General features: G+C 37.6%; 2 protein-coding genes across 3 annotated transcripts in view; one reads left to right on the forward strand and one right to left on the reverse strand.

Annotated features, from left to right (window-relative positions):
• CNOT2 (CCR4-NOT transcription complex subunit 2) overlaps positions 1–16,185 on the reverse strand; it is a 123,051-nt gene extending 106,866 nt beyond the window's left edge. The window contains exon 1 of one of the 2 annotated variants that reach the window (XM_043887154.1): positions 16,059–16,185. The gene's annotated coding sequence lies outside the window, so the exon portion shown is untranslated. The remainder of the gene's footprint in view (positions 1–16,058) is intronic. The other variant, XM_043887189.1, reaches the window with a different exon arrangement.
• The window catches only part of LOC122678924 (mediator of RNA polymerase II transcription subunit 15-like), a 43,849-nt gene that overhangs the window by 1,291 nt on the left and 22,067 nt on the right, over positions 1–20,491 (forward strand). Inside the window, exons 2-5 of the mRNA XM_043879086.1 lie at positions 15,225–15,462; positions 15,546–16,193; positions 16,627–16,711; positions 17,525–17,632. Coding sequence (XP_043735021.1) covers positions 15,225–15,462; positions 15,546–16,193; positions 16,627–16,711; positions 17,525–17,632 — 1,079 coding nt within the window. The remainder of the gene's footprint in view (positions 1–15,224; positions 15,463–15,545; positions 16,194–16,626; positions 16,712–17,524; positions 17,633–20,491) is intronic.

A 20,491-nucleotide genomic window follows, 5' to 3' on the forward strand; every position in this document is an offset into this window, starting at 1 on the left:
ATATGGGATCTAGTTACCAGATCAGGGATGGAACCTGGGCCCCCGGCATTGGGAGGGCAGAGTCTTAGCCACTGGACCATCAGGGAAGTCCCCAGAAATGATTTTTGATACTGACAAATGTTAAGCCAAATAGAGAGTATTATAATATTGCAAAAGGTAAACTGGATAAAAGTAATCAGGAATTACTTTTTGAGATTACAACTGATAAAGTCATTCAAAGGATGAGGGTGTATGTGTATAAAAACACTCACCAATTCAATAAGGACTCAAAAATATTTTCTATTTCTCATCTGATTAAATAAAATAGCTTTTCTCTCTTTAATAAATACATGTAACTAACCAAGGTATTTTAATCTACAGAAATGATCACTACTATCATAAACTGGTATGCTGTTTACGAGAACTCAAGAAGACTGATTTTAATTAGGTTTGATTTTTTAAACAATGAAGTAAAATAACACACTCCTATCTTCATTGACCCCATGGGGTATAAAGCACTCTGCATTAAGAACCACAAGCCTAAATGAAAATGTTTCTAGTGTACCTTAATGCCTAAAAACTAATACTAGTTTTTAAGGATCTTAACTCATTTTTTTCCTGTCTTCAAAGGCACAATTTAGTATCTGTCCCACTTTCATCATCATGTGTATGCCCACTTAATTTCCACTCTGTACCTGTTCTATTACTTCTTTCTTCTACATTACACGTTTTCAGAATGAACATCCTGCTTTGCTTTCATCGAACATCTTTTCTCCTATTGATTGTACAGTTAAAAAGTTATCAATATTTGGTTTAAACAATATCAAGACAATAAATCAACTAGACTTACTCTGTAAAAATTGTTTTTAAAAAATGTGACATATTGGCAAACTAAAATTTTGTAGTAAAAAAAAAAAAAAAAAACCACCAAAAGATGTCCTTCAAAATTTGGCATCCTTATTCCAAAGTTTCTATATACTATATACAATCAGCAAAATTTACTATTATTCCTCTACCATTTTACTTTTTTCTTTCCAAAGATCAAGCCTAATTTGATACAAGCATAATCATTGTTTATGGTCAAAATATAAGTTTTATTAGCCTTTTAATTATTTAGGTAAATTTAAAATTATCTTTGGCCACAAATACACACTACTGATTTAATTTGCTAAAAGCCACATTAACTCCTCAGTTTCAAGGCCAAATAAAAATATTATTGCATTCAACAAACATATAGGGGAATTAAAAATTAATAATCCACAAAGTGAATTATGTCTTAGAAAAGTATCTGGTACCTAGTAGGCATTAATTAAACTTTGCTGCATGAATAAACTGTGTGTGAAAAGCACTTACTACAGAACATGACTAAAAAAATACTAGTTTCCTGACTGCTTACTCCCCAAGAACATATTACTCTTTGAAAAAATTATCCACAATAAGGAAGAGTTGATCTTATCGGTTTTTTCCCCCTTCCTTATATTTTACTAAGCTTTCCAAGCTGTTAAAAAAAGTTTTACAAATTGTCATTTTTATTACAACTTTAATTAGGAGAAATCTACAATTTTGTAACCTAAAGTAAACTAATCAAGACTTTAATCACTTTCACTATATGAAACTTTTTGCAAGCATAAACATGTGCTTCTTGAAGCCACTAATGAAGACTAATAAAAAACACAAAACTGCAACTCTATGGGTAGGCACAATTGTTAGTAGATAAAAAGCAGATGTTAGACATCACCACCCAAGAATCATCACTTGAATCACACTACCATTTTTACAAGAGTCTACATACAGTGTTTATATATAACACCCTAAATACTACAGCAATATTCAAATATAATTACATCCACTTTAGAAAAAAAGGAAACTGAACTTCAGAAAGGTTATGTAACTTGCCTATACTTACAGGATGGGAGAACAAGGACAAGGTTCCATGTCAAAGTCATTTAGTTCTAAACCCTGTACATTTTTCACTATTAAATCACACCTTCACATAATCTACACATAAATTTAAGTCTAGCAATACACACAATCTGGAAGAGATTTTAGCATCCTCATTATAGAAGATGGAGAAGGAAATGGCAACCCACTCCAGTATTCTTGCCTGGAGAATCCCAGGGACGGAGGAGCCTGGTCGGCTGCTGTCTATGGGGTCGCATAGAGTCGGACACGACTGACGCCACTTAGCAGCAGCAGCAGCATGATAGAAGAAATGTAGCAAATTGTGGAGGAAGGGATACTCACTATACTAAATACCCATTCATTCAATCAATGAATCCAATCAATGTTTTTAGGCCCTATTAGCACAACAGAAAACTATCCAAAAGAAATGAGTGATTGATACATGAAGCAACACTGAAAAAATTAAAATGTTATGCTGAGCAAAAGATGTCAGACACAAAAAGAATGCATATTATACAATTCCATTTGCTCAAATCTCTAAAAACAATTCTAATCTACAGGGACAAAAAGCAGATTAGTGGTTTGTCTGTGGCTACAAATGAAGACTGCCTGGAATAATGAACTCTGGGTATAATGGGCAATAGGAGATACATGTATACACATTTTAAATCTTCCTAAAATGTTTAGGCAGTGAATTAACAGGCTTTAAAAAAATCTTAGTACAATAAACATTTGACAGAAATTAGCTGTAGTAGAACTAGCATCATTAGCTGCCTGGTCGTCAACTGTTCTGTCCTCTTACTACAAGATTTATTTTCAGCCAACTAAAGTCTCCTAAGTTATAGTTTTTCTACAAGGAATATAAATCACACATGAGCCTTCAAATGTTACTTATATATTTTTATACTCTACTAACTGCATTACATCTTGCTTCCCAATTTAAGAGCTAGTTCTATAGATAAAAGGGCTTGCTTCCCCGGTGGCTCAGACTTTAAAGAATCTACCTGCAATGCAGGGGATTGGGGTTTGATTCCTGGGTCAGGAAGATCTCCTGGAGAATCCAGTATTCCTGCCTGGAGAATCCCAAAGACAAATGAGCCTGATGGGCTACAGTCCATGGGGTCTCAAAGAGTTGGACACAACTGAGCAACTAATACTTTCACTTATTCACTTTCTATAGATATAACAAATGCTTCTTAAGTAAACATGGCAGCTACTCTTAGCATAATTCCGAGTCAGAGAAATATGAACTTCTGGCATTCCAAAAAGACATGGTGCTGTGATTTTAAACTATGTACTCCAACAGTGGGCCATGAAATAAATTCAGTGAATCAAAACTAGCATGCTTAAAGACATGATATATAATAGAAGACATCTGAATGCACCTTGCAGTAAGGAAAATGTTTTCTGAGATTTGTTGTTCTTTTTTTCTTTCAGTCACATACAGATGCATAAACACTCAACACTCAATCCACACTATGGATACTGGTTTGAGGCGGCAAAAAAGTGAATGTCTCTACAAATATGGTAGAGGAAGAATAACAGTGTAATGAAAAAGTAGTAAGCTTTGAAATAAAAAAAACCCAACAAAAAAAACCCCAAAGTTTTTAATCTTAGTTCTGCTACTCATTAGGTATATGAACTTGGAGAAGTGGATTGTAGGTTGTCTTATAGAACCTTTATTTAACCAACTATAAAATGAGAAGTATTCAACTAATTTTGTATATGTAATAATTGTGAAGAGTACAGATAAGATCATTGTACGGAAAGTAAAAGCCAAAGAACTTTTGATGGCTTTACAAAATCTTCCCTGACTTACCTTTAAATAAGTCATCCATCTACCTTTTCTCCATCTGTCTACCTTTCTCCTTTCCCACCACACCCCAGTCACATACACCTCTTGCAATTTTTCAATCGTAAGACATCAAATCATAAAACACCCTCTCCCAGGGCATCTGCTCCTGTTTTTGTCCCTACCTGGAACCCCTTTCTCTTGAACATGCACAAGATTGCTCCTCCACTCACATCACCTTCTAAGGGAGGACTTCCATGACCAGGCAATTTAAATATGCATCCCATACAGATAGTCCAAAGCTCCAATACCTTGGCCACCTGATAAGAAGAGCTGACCCATCATAAAAGACTCTGATGCTGGGAAAGATTGAGGGCAGGAGGAGAAGGGAGCAACAGAAGAGGAGATAGTTGGATGGCATCACCGACTCGATGGACATGATTCTGAGCAAACTCTCGGAGATGGTGAAGGACGGGGAAGCCTGCTGCAGTCCATGGGGTCACAGAGAGTCAGACATGACTGAGCGACTGAACAACATGTTATAGGCTTTGATTTGATATCCATGGATAAATTTGAAAATAACAGGTGGTTTGCTAGTGGAGGGTATGCAAAGTACCATTATATGTTTGCTAACTTTATTTCTGTGAGAAATATCAACAACTTTTATTTGCCAGAAGAAATATCAACAACCTCAGATATGTAGATCATACCACTTTAATGACAGAAAATGAAGGGCAACTAAAGAGCCTCTTGATGAAGGTGAAAGAGGAAAGTGAAAAAGCTGGCTTAAAACTCAACATTCAAAAAATTAAGATCATGGCATCTGATCCCATCACTTCACAGCAAATAGTTGAGGAAAAAGTGGACATAGTGGAAGATTTCACTTTCTTAGGTTCCAAAATCACTGTGGATGGTGACTGCAGCCACACAATTAAAAGACACTTGCTCCTTGGAAGGAAAGCTATGACAAACCTAGACAACATATTGAAAAGCAAAGGCATCACTTTGCCAACAAGTCTGTCTAGTCAAAGATATGGTTTTTCCAGTAGTCATGTATAGATGTGAGAGCTGGACCATAAAGAAGGCTGAGAGGCCAAGAATTGATGTTTTTGAACTCTGGTGCTGGAGAAGACTCTTGAGAGTCCCTTGGACAGCAAAGAGATCAAACCAGTCAATCCTAAAGGAACAAAACCCCGAGTATTCATTGGAAGGACTGATGAAGCTCAAATATTTTGGCCATCTGATAAGAACAGCTGACTCACTGAAAAAGACCCTGATGCTGAGAAAGACTGAAGGCAGGAGGAGAAAAGGGTGACAGAGGATGAGATGGTTGGATGGGATCATCAACTCAACGGACATGAATTTGAGCAAGCTCCAGGAGATAGTAATGGACAGGGAAGCCCGGCATGCTGCAGTCTATGGGGCTGCAAAGAGTCAGACAAAACATAGTGATTGAACACACAACTTTGTTTCATATTTGTGTAATAATTATTTACTGAAACTATCTCTTAATCACATCTTGAATAAATATTAGACAGTGGAAAATATTTATTATATAAAATTTTTAAAAAGAAATTACAAATCAGTAAGAATAGCCCAATTTCCCTTTAACAAAAATGGGAAGAGTTATTGTCTCTGGATGGTTTTTCTTTTTTTATATACTTCTCCAGATTTTCTAAAATTTTCACACTCACTTGTGTTACTTTAATAATAGGGAGTAAACGCAAAAACAAATTGGAGCGCTTTTTAACACACACATACAAACACGGTGAGTGGAAACAACAAACAATATTCCCCTTCAATACACAATCATCTTCCAGCTTCATCACTCTGTGATTCACTTTCCTTACTTCGCTACTGCAGCTACTTAGTACTATTCACTTTCCTTATATGGTATTTATTTTAATGCTTCCAAACACTAAGTACCCAACAGATCTTTAAAATTACTCATACACATTACATAACGTAGAGACTATACAACAGTTTCAAACTACTGCACTGACTTCTTAATGCTCTTAATTATAAATTACAAATGAATTTCATTTATAGGAAAAAAAAGCATGATGTTCACAAAAATATGTTTGGCTAACAATGATAAGGAGAAAACACACAGGTTACCAAACCTAGGGGAAAAATATTCTAATTCAAAATCTTTCATCCTTAATGAAGAGGGAATGATGAGAAAGGTACACTTCCTGTCATACATATGTACACACAGAAAGTATTAGGAATTCAGCATGCAAAAAATATCCAAGTATTAACTGGCCTACTCTGAAACACAGCAGAATCATTTTTTTTCCCCCACTCTCCCAACTCCCCAGTCCAATAGCCTAATATTTAATTAAATAAAGGACAAACCACATGAATACCAAAGTACCACAAGGTAAAAGAAGTGAATGAATGAGTGACTGAACCACACGACTTAAGAAACTAGTTTCATCACCACCACTATTAATCTGGACTTTATACTTTCACATGCTTTATAGTTAGCCAGACATTTTTGCTTTTAACATCTCAGTTCTCATCAGCAACATGAGGAGGTAAGTGACTAAAAAGTTGGTTATCCAATACTAATCTGCGCAGGCACATAGCTAACAAATTCAAGGAACCCAGAAAGAATCCATCTTCAGAATCCAAGTGTTGTAGTCTGTTGAAAATAACATATTATCCCTCCATTAAAGATGGGCACATACTCAAACCTTTCTCAGCTTCTAAAAAGTAAATGGTAGGTGCCATGCTAAGTATTTCTTCTGAACCTCCTCCAGATTTCTGACATAGGAACCAACACTGCTAAGAACCTATTGTCAGGTGTTTCGCACTGTATTTAACCTGCTGCCGCTGCTGCTAAGCCGCTTCAGTCGTGTCCGACCCTGTGCGACCCCAGAGACGGCAGCCCACCGGGCTCCCCTGTCCCTGGGATTCTCCAGGCAAGAACACTGGAGTGGGTTGCCATTTCCTTCTCCAATGCATGCATACATGCTAAGTCACTTCGGTCACGTTCGACTCTGTGCGACCCTATGGACAGAAGCCCACGGGTTCCTCTGTCCCTGGGATTCTCTAGGCAAGAATACTAGAGTGGTGTGACATTTCCCTCTCCATTTAACCTTCTAAATAAGTCTAAAAGAAGACATTTTATTCATTTTAAGGAGATGAAAACTGAAGCACAGAGAAGAAACTTGTTATAGATAACCTGACATAATTCAAGTCCTAAGTGATAGACACAGTATAAGTCCTAAGTCAGTGCTCTTCCTGTTAGACTTATCCCATTTAGCAAAAGAAATTACTAAATAACTATTATGTGCCAGGCACCGTGCCAAATGCTTCAGACAGAGAAATGCTAAGATGGATCTATGTTACTAACACAATATCATCTAAACAAAATTTTTGGTAGGAAAAACATGTAAGAACAAAACCGCACTCTTCTAGTTTACATTTATGAATTCAACACAAAAAGAGCATAGTGCACTCTGAAATAAATTGTGGCTAATTCTCATTTGCTTCAGAAGCTTATATTGAACTTGCAACCTCACTCCAAAAAACAAACAAAAAACCCCACAAGAGCCTTTATTCGTTATATCCTTATGAGGTAAATACAGTTTACCTATCCACATTTTCCCAATGAGAAACCTGAAGTTTAGAAAGGATAAGTCATACAGCTAATTAAAAACATAACTGGTGACTCCAATTCAGGCTGGTGAGTACCAGAGACTGTTAACAATCATGTAAAATTCCAGCACAATATAACTCTCTTTAATAGGAAATAGTTAAAATCAGTTCCATGTTATTCAGTCAAAAACTCAACAACAATTAGGCAACTTGGGCAGCTCCAGGTCATCACGTAGAATAACATACTTCTGCTATGGAAACAAAAATAAAAAGGTACATAATGCATCCTATCAAAGTAATAATTTGCTCAAATTGCATTCTCAGGGAATCTTTTTTATTTAGAAACAGTTCATTTGGGCTCTTTTTTAAAATGTCAGAATTAATAATGTTAGCAACCTAAAATAAATTCATAACTTATGTACAGTATTTTGAAAAACACACACATTAGCATTGCAAAATAGGTACTGCTAGAAATACAATATAGGTATAAGTTTCTAAGAATGATCATTTCACTAATTTAGACTTTTTTGGTATTCTAATTTACTAAAGCAATGTTAAATTTCATGCCTGCAAACAGAATCAAATAACAATATTCAAACTCTGCCTGCCCTAAAACTTACATAACAAACCCCATTCCATTCATTAACATAAAACTTTACATTATGGACATTGGTTTATATATATAAAACAAGTTCTCTGGAAAATAACAAACTACAGAATTTCAAAGTTGTTAATAATTTAAAAATTCTGCCAATATAAATACAGAATACATTGTATGTAACAAAGAAAAAAAATCCTTCAAAAATGTCAGAAATACACTAAAACATCAAGTTTGTAATTTAATTATAAATCAACTGTGGAATCTAAAATTTCTCCCTGAAGTATAAATCTGATTTTCACTCATATTGTTTAAAAAAACTGGTTAATTATTCCTCATCATGTAAAAAAAAAGTCTCTCACACTATGGAAAATTCATTCCTTCAGTCAACTTCTCATGAGGTCCCAAGATTCAATCAAGTACTACAGATTACTTTATCATTCTCTAAATCCAGTCTATCCTTCCAGACTTTTCATATCTGCAGTGCTGATTCTGTATCCCCCTCCCCCACCTAACTGAACTCCAAATCACCCTTCAGAACCCAGTTCAAACATCACTGAACTGAAACCAACTCTATCCTTCCCTCAGACAAGGCTGTTCTACTCTAGCATGTATCCACAGCATTCACCACAAAAACTGAACTTCAAGAATTAATTTACTGCACCTCTAACAGTTCATGGCACATGGTAATATTTATTGAACTGAACAAGGAAATCTAAGTAAACGTGAAAATCATTACTGATTAGTTTCTAAGAAAAGTCTACCAAAATACTGCAAAGTCAGAATCTCTTAAATGTTTTGATTATCCTATGCAAACACAAAGTTTTAAGTTTGTTCTCCTTTATAATTTTCCACTAATACAGATATACCCCTCATTCCACCAGATCCAGAAAACATTATCATGACCTCTTAAATGAAGAGTAATTCCTCCTCTCTACAGTTCTTCATAAAATATAAGCTACTGGGTCTGTCAAAACATTTTCAGCAGCTGGAAGACAAAGATTTATGTCTGAATTATCTCTTTTTCCCTTTTGAGTTTGCCCCTCTTTATGCATAAAGCACTAAGTAACTACTGATGAAATTCCTTGTTTTCAACAAACATGAAAAACTTGACTCCATCTCAGGGTCTTCTCTTCTCTCTGCATGGAAAACATTACCCGGATTTTTGCATTGCTGTCTCCTTTCTCACTTTCTGTTCAAAAGCTACCACCAGAGAGGTCTTCCCCTCATTACCCTACTTACTTAAAATAGTCTCCTCCTTCCATCCATAACCAATTGCTGTAACTGTACCCCCCTTTATCTTCCTCATCATAATTGCCATCCTCTGAAATTGTGTTTGTGTACTACGTCTCCCCATCTAAGATGTTAGTTCGATGAAGGCAGAGACTTGTCCTGTTCACCATCATATATACCCAGCACTTACTGTAACATGTAGAAGAGAATAAACACTCAAATTATTAAAGGGTTTAGTTGAAAATGTCTACTCAAAAACAAGCAAATTCTATGAGAGAAGACAAAGTCTTGATTTTTTAGAAACATATAATTGTAGGTTGGAAGTAACTCTACATCAAGTTCAGAGGTTTTCAAACTATGCTTGAAACATCTTAATATAATCAGAGGTCAAATTTCCTGAAGCACTGGACTATGTATAACTATTCTACACATATGTATCTATTTTAGGATGTGTGACTCATAAACATACAAAACATACAGAACACAAAAGTGCATCAAGTATCAAATTTAAAATTTGGTGACTGTAATCTATTCTGTCAGGTTAAATAGTTTTGCTATAGACCTCAAAGTTTGGCCAGGCACGTCAATAAATATATGTACAATTTCTCTTAAATGTGGATAGATTAGAAAGGTTCTATGGCTCTGAAATTTTTCTAACGTAAGGCCAGACATGCTCACTCATAAAATTATAAAAACAATACCCTTAGAGCACTATTTTGTGTACTACTAAATCAAGACAAAGTTCAACACATGATCTCCTCAAAAAATAACTGTGCAATAATAAGTAAACTTGTAAAACGTGGTGTCTGTGATACAGTATTATTACTTACTCTCATTATAACAGGATTATTACTAAAAGTGTTGGTGCTTCTTGAATATGTTTATCATTTTTAAAAAATGTGAGCAGCTACTGTGTTCTGCCAAAAAGTCACTTGAAACACAAATTTCCTTATACTTCTCTTTCAAATTTCCATATTAAATGATCCTGAATCTTCAGGATGATCAGTTAAAAACAAAAACAAACCTTCTACTTACACCTACTTGATTTGATAAATCAGGATTTTCCCTATAGAGCAGCATTAAATTAGTGAGAGAGACATTAGATGCTAGGTTCAATCAAAGGATAAAACGGCCTTCAAAATTTCCAATTACTAATTTTCATGCTAATCAAAACAAATTGACTGTTCTATCTTTAAGTTAATGTTAAAATTTAACCTTATTAAAAAGTTTAAACTTATTTTAACACATTAAAATGACACTATAAAATTATAGTGGTGTATTATGAAAGTGCTTTGCGATTAGCAAGTATTTTTTTTTTAACATACATATTAAGTAGTAAAACAAACTCAAAAGGAATGAGGTCCTTTGAACAGCATGGCAAACTTAGTGATTATTATTATTTTACCAACCTATGACAGACTCTTACAAACAAAATTAAGTACAAAATTTGTATGAATAGTATCATAATCTATAATGTAAAAAGTTAATATAAAAACACATTCTTGCCAGATATGACACAAAACCAAATGTTCCTCTCCCAAACACACATTATTATTAATACTTGATCAGTCATTACATTTTGTCCAGATGTTGATACAAAATGGTTATGTTTCAACATCCAAAAATATAAATGAAAAATGATATATCAATATGTTTGAAAACAGGCAAATCTATTCACTGTTACCTAAACTGTCAGAACACAAATTTTCCTCTTATCATTTCTTGGCAAAGTAAATACGTACTGTGTGTGCATGCTCATCTACTTTCACATAAGGAAAGACATTTCAATTCAGTAAAAGCACAGAAAAAATTGGTGTCCCAAGTACTAGAGCAAATTCTCTCTGTATCTTTCATAGCTTTTTGTCACTAAAAAGTCAATGAAAAATACATAGGCAAATGAGACATTTCAAGATCTTAAGTCAAATGTTAACATCTTCAATAAATGCAATTCTGGAAGTCATTTACTGTTTTGATTTCTATAGCTCAAAAAATGGACACAAAATTGGTGCACAATCTCTTATTCAAACACTTAAAGGCCAGATATTTCTCAGAATTGGAATTTGCCAGATTTTAGAAAGTTAAGACAGCATATATATCATGTATGACCTAAAACCTCACAGGGTGGCCTAGGCAGCACTTGCAATCAATTACATTAATATTTCTACATAAAAATGGAAAATCAGGTTAAGACAGATAGACTATGATTAGGCTACTAATTTCAGTTGGAATTTGCCATCATGTTTGCTTTTTTTAAAAAGTCCGTTTTTAGAGCTTTTTGAAATTTAGACAGCCAATAAAAATACATTAAATCATCTCACCCAATTTTCATAAGGAGAAAGGTATTCAAAAACTAGAGAACTCTTACTTTGTACTAGGCACTGGGCCAGGCATTAGGAGTAAAAAGGTGGAGAAAGGGGAGGACATAGAATCTAACTTCAAAAAGCCCAAATCTAACAGTATCTCATGGTTAAGCAACTGTAAATATATATTATGGGGTAAATACAAAATATCTCCTTCAAGCACTGACCTTAATCATACAATACAGGAAGAAATGTGGACCTAGATACCGCCAGAAACATTCTGCAACTTTTTTAAGTCCTGTTCTTACTCCACACACATTTCTCCTAGAAGCTTGTTGTCTAGTTTCCCATAGGTTATTACAAAGCAAAACTGTAAGAAACAATTCAAGGAAGTAAAGGAATACAGGATGCCCTTCTTCCCCATCCCTTTTTCCAATCTTCTTCCAACGTGTGGACTGGGAAACGGCACAATGACAGCACCAAGTGTCAAGTGACAATCTGGCACCAGTTCAGTTTATTGCATGTTTATTGATAACCAAGTATTACACACTTGGAAGGCACTAGAAATGTAAATATAAGTAAGACAAAGCCCTGCCTCACAGGTGCTTACAGTCCAGGGGAGGTTATTATGAATGGTGGGGATGGACAGTAAATTACAATACAGTGTGACACACTCAGTAGTAGAAATCTGAGGAATAAAAGCAGGACAGCAGGAGAATTTGGGAAATCAAGGAAGATTTCACTAAGAAAGTAACACTATAGGTTCATTAAGGAAGTGGCACTATGTAGTTCTGAAAAATAAAGTTTGTCAAACAACAGAGAAGTGATACAAATATCACCACCACTATCCCATTCAAGCCCCACATAAAAACATACGCATGAAAGCAAAAAAAAAAAAGCATGGGGGAGTTAGCCGGGTGGTGAGGGTAGGGGGGATACCTTCAGGGTAAGTGGCAAATATGTCCAAAATATCAAGTTATATCTAAACAGACTTAGATCCCCAGTCTAAATACATACAAACCATTAAAGTGTATCCAGAAAACAATTTTTTGTTTTTTTTTCATAGATAACTTATTTTGCCTCTCATGATTATATAAGCTATATGGTCTTACCAAAAACCAAAACACTATAAGACATTTTATTAATTCACAGTATAGCATACCCCCAAGGAATAATACCAAGAGATTATCATCTGTATTTCAGAGAACTATCAGAAAAAATAAACCACTAGGAATTCTTTTTTCCAGGTCATTTCTAATAGTACAAAGTAAATAAATAAATAAGCCATATCAGCATGAGCCCTATCAGACTTGTCACAAAAGGAGTTTTAAGAGTTTAAAAAAGGATGTCAAACAGAAAAACTAAAGCAAAGAAGAAAAAAAATATATATATATATATATATATAAATTAAAGAAAGAAAAGTTCAATGAAAAAAACCAAGGTAAAAATTATATAATAATTTTTACAACTCATTAGTCTGTTCTATGTTTTCAAAAGTAGACTTCCTAAATAGACACCAATTTTGGTATAGATAATTCAAAAAAATCTAGAAAAGTCACAAGGAAATCTACTCCTTTAAGCATTAGGGGTAGAAATCATCCATAGTTAAGGAACAACAATCAGACCTATCATCATCCAGAATGATTCCTTTGTTATCAATACTACGATATCAGTAGTGTGTGAGATTCTATTCCAACATTACAGTGCAACTCGGTTTTACCTTTGCCTCTAAAACGGCCCTACCTGGTACCTTGGTTTCTTTTGCTTCTTTGTGTCACAACATCTACTACAAGTCTAAGTAACAAATAAAATCTTAGTAGTATCTTTTCCTAAGATTGTATCACTATTTGCATAAGTTGTTCTCAAATGCCTAATAAGCAAGTACATGGAAAGTTTGCTTTTAAATATGTAATTATAATAGAATGAACTTTCTACAGTTAAAAATGTTAAGACAATTAAAAAATACTGTTTAACACAGCTTTTAAAGAGCAAAAAAAAAAAGTTTACTTATTTTTACCAATCTAGTAACGTCTTATTTCATATGTAAACATGAAGCATATTTTTTATTTTCCCACATTATTAGAAAATCTGATGAAGCATATTTGTGAGTGAAAAGGTAAACCTATAATTTTCCAGAAGCTGCAAAAGATTCTGCAAAGGTCTTTCAAAATACAGATACTTTTAATACCAGTATCTACTGAAGAGATTAAAAACCAAAACAATTGGGTTAGAAGCACTTCTAATAAAATCTACTCATAAATCTAAGTATTTAATTACTTTTGAACAAAGAATTTTCAGATTATAACTAACTGTGAAGTATCTCTGAGAAATCAAAGAGTAAATTAACTATCTGAAGTTACTAAGTAAAAGCGTAAGTAACTAGCTCTCTTGGGGAGGAATATCATTCTGAAGTTTATCTTCAAGATCACGTAGTTCGAAATGGAAGGGAACATAAATCACTCATGCATTATGCCCTCATCTTCCTGCCACATAAATTTACTTTAAAACTAAAGTATTACAGAAACTAAAAGTCTTTAAAAGGTTGTATCTGTTGGTTGGTTAAATATATAAGCAATTCTAATTCCCCAAAAGTATCAGATTAGGTTACAGATATCTTTATACAGTATACTTATAATAAAAGGGTTCTGCCAAAAAACTATGCTCACATTATTTTTACTGATGCAGCATTAATCAAGAAGCCAAAATGTGAGTTTCTCAATTTCTATCAAAAATACAAAGTAATCACAGAAGTCACTGCACTTCAAGCCCTCAAGCGGGGGAAAAAATGAGAGCAAAGAACCTTTTTAAAATTAAATGAGGATCTTACAAAGTCAGGAAACAAGTGGGGCACAAGTTGTCATCTTTTCACATGTATCTTGTATTTTTCCTTTAGGGTTAATATTACACAAGAACTACAAACTGAAGAGATGCTCAACATACAAAGTTAACTAAAGATCTTGATCCACTAAGAAGTATTTCAGGAAGAGAGATCTGAATGTACACATCAAACTGTCTGAATTTAGTCATTTCAGACCACTGCGATTCTTAACCAACTCCTTACACTGAGGATAAAGTTATCTTCCACAGTTGCAAGACAGACGTGTTCACCGGTAACACGTTTGAGAAATAACTTGTCAAATATACTAAGTATTTCCAAACAACACAAACCCAGTATGTAAACAAATATTTACAAATTTCTACCTCCTGCCTCCATATTTATTACTTCCACTTAAGTAGTTTTAAGGGGCAAATAAAGTTGCACTTACGATTCCAGAGGTCTAGAAATTCCTAGTATCAAGCATGACAGAAAATTTGTTCAGCTTTGAACTCCAAATTCAAGCAAGGCCTCCCTCGTGACAGATTCTAAGTACTTCCTACCATTTCACCAAGAATCTAAGGGTTGCTATCAAAGTATTTAATGATTAGAAAACGACCAGAAGGTTAAGAAAGGAGTAGGATTCTCTGACCAAGAGTTTTATGAAACAAAAGGTATTGCAGTCGGTCTTCTGGATGTTAAAAACTGAAGGCATCTGCTCGGATTCTAAGGGAGTTGATGCTTAGGTTCCTTTCAAGAGGGTGGCACCCGTGTGTAAGACTTTTATGGTTGTAATATCGTACCCACAGGGCCTGGAATAAATGCAAATTCTAAGACCTTGGAAATGTTCTCATTAAAAACAACAACAACAAAAAACTCATATTCGCTAAGAACCACAGTTACCAAGAGTTAGAGGCTTTCTCTCCTAAAAGGACCAGAGCCTGAACTAAGAACTAAGTTTTAACCCTACTCACTTCTTCCGTGAAACTTTTCAGTTAGACTGAAGACAGCAAAAGGTGGAGAGGCCCCGGCGGAAGTAGAAACCTAGGGCTAGCAACTTCACAGACCGAGGCGTTTCGGGTTCCTCCGCCGCCCCAGGACTCTCCGGACTCAGTCACTACCAGACTACGGAAGCTTCACCCTCCGGGTGCGGAAGCAGAGGAAGCATCACAGTTGCACTCCTCCTTCCACCATCCACAGCCTTCGGTACCCCAGGGCCTGGCAGCTCCTGAGACCCGTTAGCCAGTCCAGGGTCCCCCATCTTTCACATATACATAGACAGAAACACACACAAGTTGTAGGTGATGGACGTGTATTGAGAGAATGTGAACTGCCAAAGACCGGGGCAACTGCTGGGAAGGCGGCAGCGCCGTCTAAAGCGGGCCCGGGGTCCTTGGCCACCGCCGCTGTCGCCTTCTCTTCTTCCCCAAGAAGCAGCGCGGCGGAGATTTCTCCGTGCTGGCGGGAGCCCGGGGGAGAGGAGTCTGGGGGAAGCCCCAGCGCCAGCCGAAGGGACCGGGCCTAGGATCCAGAACTGCCGCTGCAGCTACCCGACTACAGCGACGCTTTACGTCCCGTCCACCACCCTCCCCATACACACCCCCTCCCTCCCTCCACCGCCACCACCCCCCCTTCCCCGCCCGCTCCGCTCTCCCTCTCTCGATTGGAGCCGAGACAAAAGCAACGGGAAGCGGCGGGCCGGGACGCTGCCCGCGGACCCCGGGCGCGACCGGCCCGGCCCCGAGGCATTCCCCCGCCTTGCGAGGGCCCCGAATCCGCCGCTCCCGTCGCGCGCCCCGCTGCCAGACTTCCGAAAATTTGCCAAAAACTCACCGCATGAATTTTCTTGTCCCGCGGATCCAAGATGGCGACGTATCCACCGCGGAGGCTGCTGGGAGCAAGACCTTTACCCTCTGACCCCCGCCGTGACCCCCGCCGTTCCGACTTCCCTCCAGGCGGCGGCGGAAGGTGGGAGCGGCGATTGCGGACCGGACAGAGTTGGGGGTGGTTAGACTGCTTCTCGCGCGTTGGAGAGGGGACTCGGAGGGGCGCTTCCCCCCCTCGCTTTCCTCCTCGCGGCCCCCACCTTCTCTCTCACCAACTCACCGGGAGGCTCGTAGCTACTCCGCAGCCGTTACAGTGAGTAGGAACTCTGCTGCTGCTAGGCTCCCCTGGGTCCAGTTTGCTTCGCGCGGGCCACGGGCCCTAGGTCCGGGGAGGACCGCGGGGTCCAGGGGCGGGGAATGGTGAGGTGGCGTCGGTCCGCCCTCCCCGGGACTCGAAACGTGTTTGTGTTTGTGTTCCGCCCTGCGTTCCCCGCCCCCCCCCCCACCCCCCGTAGTCCGCCTCGTACCGGCCCTCCCTTCTTCTGCTTCCTGAATCTCATCTGATCGCTGTTCAGTTTTCTTCCTTCAGACCCCGAAACCTCCGGTGCTTGCGCGCGCGCTTCGAGGGACCAGCAGCACGTCACCATCACTTTTTGAGAAGTGAGTGATCGTCAGCCGAAACCGTGGGTATTTGAACTCATCACGCTTCCTATATTATTATTTTTTTTAACTTGTTGGGAGGGAGCATATTGAGGGAGGGGGCAGGTTTTTAAAACTGTTGGGTGAGCTTTCCTGAATCAGATTTATAGCATTTTCTCCCTCTCACTCCCCAATGCCCACGTAAGCTGGAGTGACAGCCTGGGCTATCAGCAAGACCATCTGAAATTACGGTGGCTTTTTTGGAAACTTGGCAGAGTCTCTGCTTCCCAGAAAAATAATTGTAACTCAAACTAAAATTAGTTTTATTTTCTTTGAAATAATAACTCTCTCTCTATTCGTTTATATATTGCTCAACTCTTCCCTTTTGCTTGGTATTTTTGGACCTGAAAAAGAGCATTTGCATGTGTATCAGGAGTCGTATCGTTTCATAAAGTGAAAATTGTTACTTCCTTTCTAGTTGAGTAATAGAATTTACTAATGTAAAGTACACTTCCTTTGGGGAAAATAAAGTTTCTACTTCCCTTGTTTTGTTTCTTTTATAAAATCATCCTTCCAAAAACTGTAATGTAATTTAAAATTTATAACTGAAGGGAAAGGGACATCTGTCAGTCAAAATAGCAGGAAAAATAAGGGTACTGTGGAATATAGATGACTTCTATGTTTATAAGGTACCAAGTATTTCGATGAATTAGTAGATACTGTGTGAATTTATTTAAACTATTAGGTGATGCTGATGAAGCCAGTAGAAAATGTTTTGCCTGGTTGTTCATTTTATTAAACATTCTGCTTCATTGTGTTTTTTTTTTACTTCAGGAAAATTCAAGAAGGAGCAAATCTTAGGTCCTTCCCTCCCTTTTCCCTCCCTTTTCCCTCCACAGTTCCTTCCTGCCTCTTCAGCTTTCTCTTCAACTATGTAAGATGGTGTGTTAAAAGATTAAATACCTTTAAGTATATGTGATACACATTAATATGTATATCTGTGTATTACTGAGCTTTTTAATTTCGCTATTAATAAATTGAAAGTCTTAACTGATATTTGGAATTGTAAGATGAAATGAGACAAGTTGGATGGATATGTGTATGGTAGCATCAAGTATCAGTTTGATTTATGTAGCAAATGTTGTTGAGTTGCTGTCTTATCTGACTCTTTTGTGATCCCAGGGACTGTAGCCTGTCAGGCTCCTCTGTCCATGGGATTTCCCAGGCAGGAATACTGGAGTGGGTTCCCATTTCCTTCTCCAGGGGATCTTCCTGACTCAGGGATCGAATCCACATCTCCTGAATGGGCAGGCTGGTTCTTTACCACTGAGCCACCAGGGAAGCCCAGTAAAGAGAATGTGTGTGCACATACAGGTGTGCATAGGACTTTGTTAAAGCCAAAAAATGACCCTTATTTGTATCATCTCATATTTACTCAAAGCACAAGTTTTAAATTGTATAAATGTTGGGTGAGATTGAAGAAATCACTTACAAAAGGAGACAGGTCTAATTTGAGGGTTTTATTACCTTGGATATTTTACTGGGAAAGATAGAACAACAGACATTTTCATCCTAAATGTGTATGGTAGCAGTGTTAGGGGAAAATACCTTGATACTATTGTTTTCTCGAGAACATATTTGTTTATGATAAATCCGCTTTAAGCCTTGCTGAAGAACAAGTTTAAAATTGTTCTATTAGTGCTGTCCAATCTTTTATATTGATAAATTTGTAAAATTTATGTAATACCTACCTTAGGGGTCAGTTCTAGATATTAAATAAGCCAACATTTGTCAAGGGCTTGTATTTATGGCTTTCTAATAAGAACTCTTAAGTGGTACATTTTTAACATTGTCCTGTTGCTTCCCAAAGTTTTTGTTGCTAAAGTTGATAATTCTGCCCATTTGGTAGGTTGTGAGGTGTGTTTTTGTTTATTTTTGATTATTCACTTTGATAGATTGTCTTACTTGAAAAATAGCCCATACTGAGTGTGTGATTTGTGTGTTTTTGAAATGTAAGTTGCATCTTATAGAAAAATTGCCAATTTGGGTTGAGAAAAAAATTCCTTAAGGGAAGAATGCATGTATGCATGCTAAGTTGCTTCAGTCTTGTCCAACTCTTTGATCCCATAGACTGTAGCCTGCCAGTCTCCTTTGTTCATCGGATTCTCCAGGCAAGAATACTGGAGTGGGTTGCCATGCCCTGCTCTAGGAGATCTTCCCGACCCAGGAACTGAATCTATGTCACCCAGGAACTGAATCCATGTCTCCTGTCTTGCCTCCTGCATTGGCAGGTGGATTTTTCACCCCGTGTGCCATCTGGGAAACCCAAGGGAAGAATGACTTTATACATGACCATTAATAGTTGTCCTTCATAGCTCAGTTGGTGAAGAATCTGCCTGCAGTGCAGGAGACCCTGGTTTGATTCCTGGATTGGGAAGATCTGCTGGAGAAGGAATAGACTACCCACTCCAGTATTCTTGGGCTTACCTTGTGGCTCAGCTGATAAAGAATATGCCTGCAATGTGGGAGACCTGGGTTCAATCCCTGGGTTGGGAAGATCCCCTGGAGAAGGGAAAGGCTACCCAGTTCAGTCTTCTGGCCTGGAGAATTCCATGGATTGTATCGTCCATGGGGTCGCAGAGTTGGACACGACTGAGCAACTTTCACTTTCACATTAATAGTTGTAGAAAAGGGAGACCTGCCATTGTTTAAAGGGTATAGACATTACTGAAAATCTTACCATGGCAAAAAAATAAGAAAGACGGGTGTCTCAAAATTAACATGTGCTGAAACAAAACATTTGAATCCAAACTTTTCCTGTAGTCTTCCTGGTTTCCACAAGCAGTACTCCCAACAATTCACTCACTTGCTTGGGTGAAATAGTAGGAATCTTCTGTGATTCCTCTCACTCTACTTATCAGTCAGTATCATCAGCTCTTCCTTGTATTTATTGTGCCTTCAACCACATCACATCTGATGCTACCTGCCTATCCAAGCCACCATCATCACTTACACAGCAATATCCAACTGTTTCTGATTCCATTTTTCCTTGTACTTTTAAACCATTCTCTAGAAACCAGCCAGAGTGACCATTTTTAAAAACTTGATTCAATTATGTTACTCACTTGTTTAAAAGCTTCCAGTGATTTCCCTGAAATAGAATACTAAGTCCATTTCCTTACCATGGCCTTTAAAACTGCATAATCTGACTAATTCTCCACACTCACCTTATCCTCACCCTTCCCATTGCCTCCTTTCTGTTTCTGTCAGGTACCAAGCTTTTTCCAGTCTGTAGCAGACAAAGACTGTTGTCCCCTGAAATACCTCTCTCTCTTTTTTTTTTTTTTATGGTAATAGAAATGGACATATGGGCATCCAGAAAAAAGACTATATTCTAGCCTCGTGTAGCTAGCTGTGTGGTAGTCCTGGCCAATAGAGTATAAGCAGGTATATGTGACTCCCTTCCAAAACCCTTCTTAAAAGATAGCTGCCGCACACCTTCAGTGCTTTTCTTCCTTTTTATATCCTGCATCCTGGAATATAGATGGGACAGCCCTTTGGCATATGCAAGCTCCCTGTTCCTGGAGGGACGGCAGGACCTCAGCCGGGTGAAAATGTGGGTCCTTGAGATCTTTGTAGAGTAGTGTATCAGCCCTCACTCCTTATGTACAGGTACTGATGTGAGGAAAATGGAAACTTTTATCTTGCTAAAGCCACTATTTCAGTTCAGTCGCTCAGTCATGTCCAACTCTTTGCGACCCCATGGACTGTAGCATGCCAGGCTTCCCTGTCCATCACCAA

Source organism: Cervus elaphus, chromosome 3 (assembly GCF_910594005.1).
Source record: "Cervus elaphus chromosome 3, mCerEla1.1, whole genome shotgun sequence".
Taxonomy (NCBI): domain Eukaryota; kingdom Metazoa; phylum Chordata; class Mammalia; order Artiodactyla; family Cervidae; genus Cervus; species Cervus elaphus.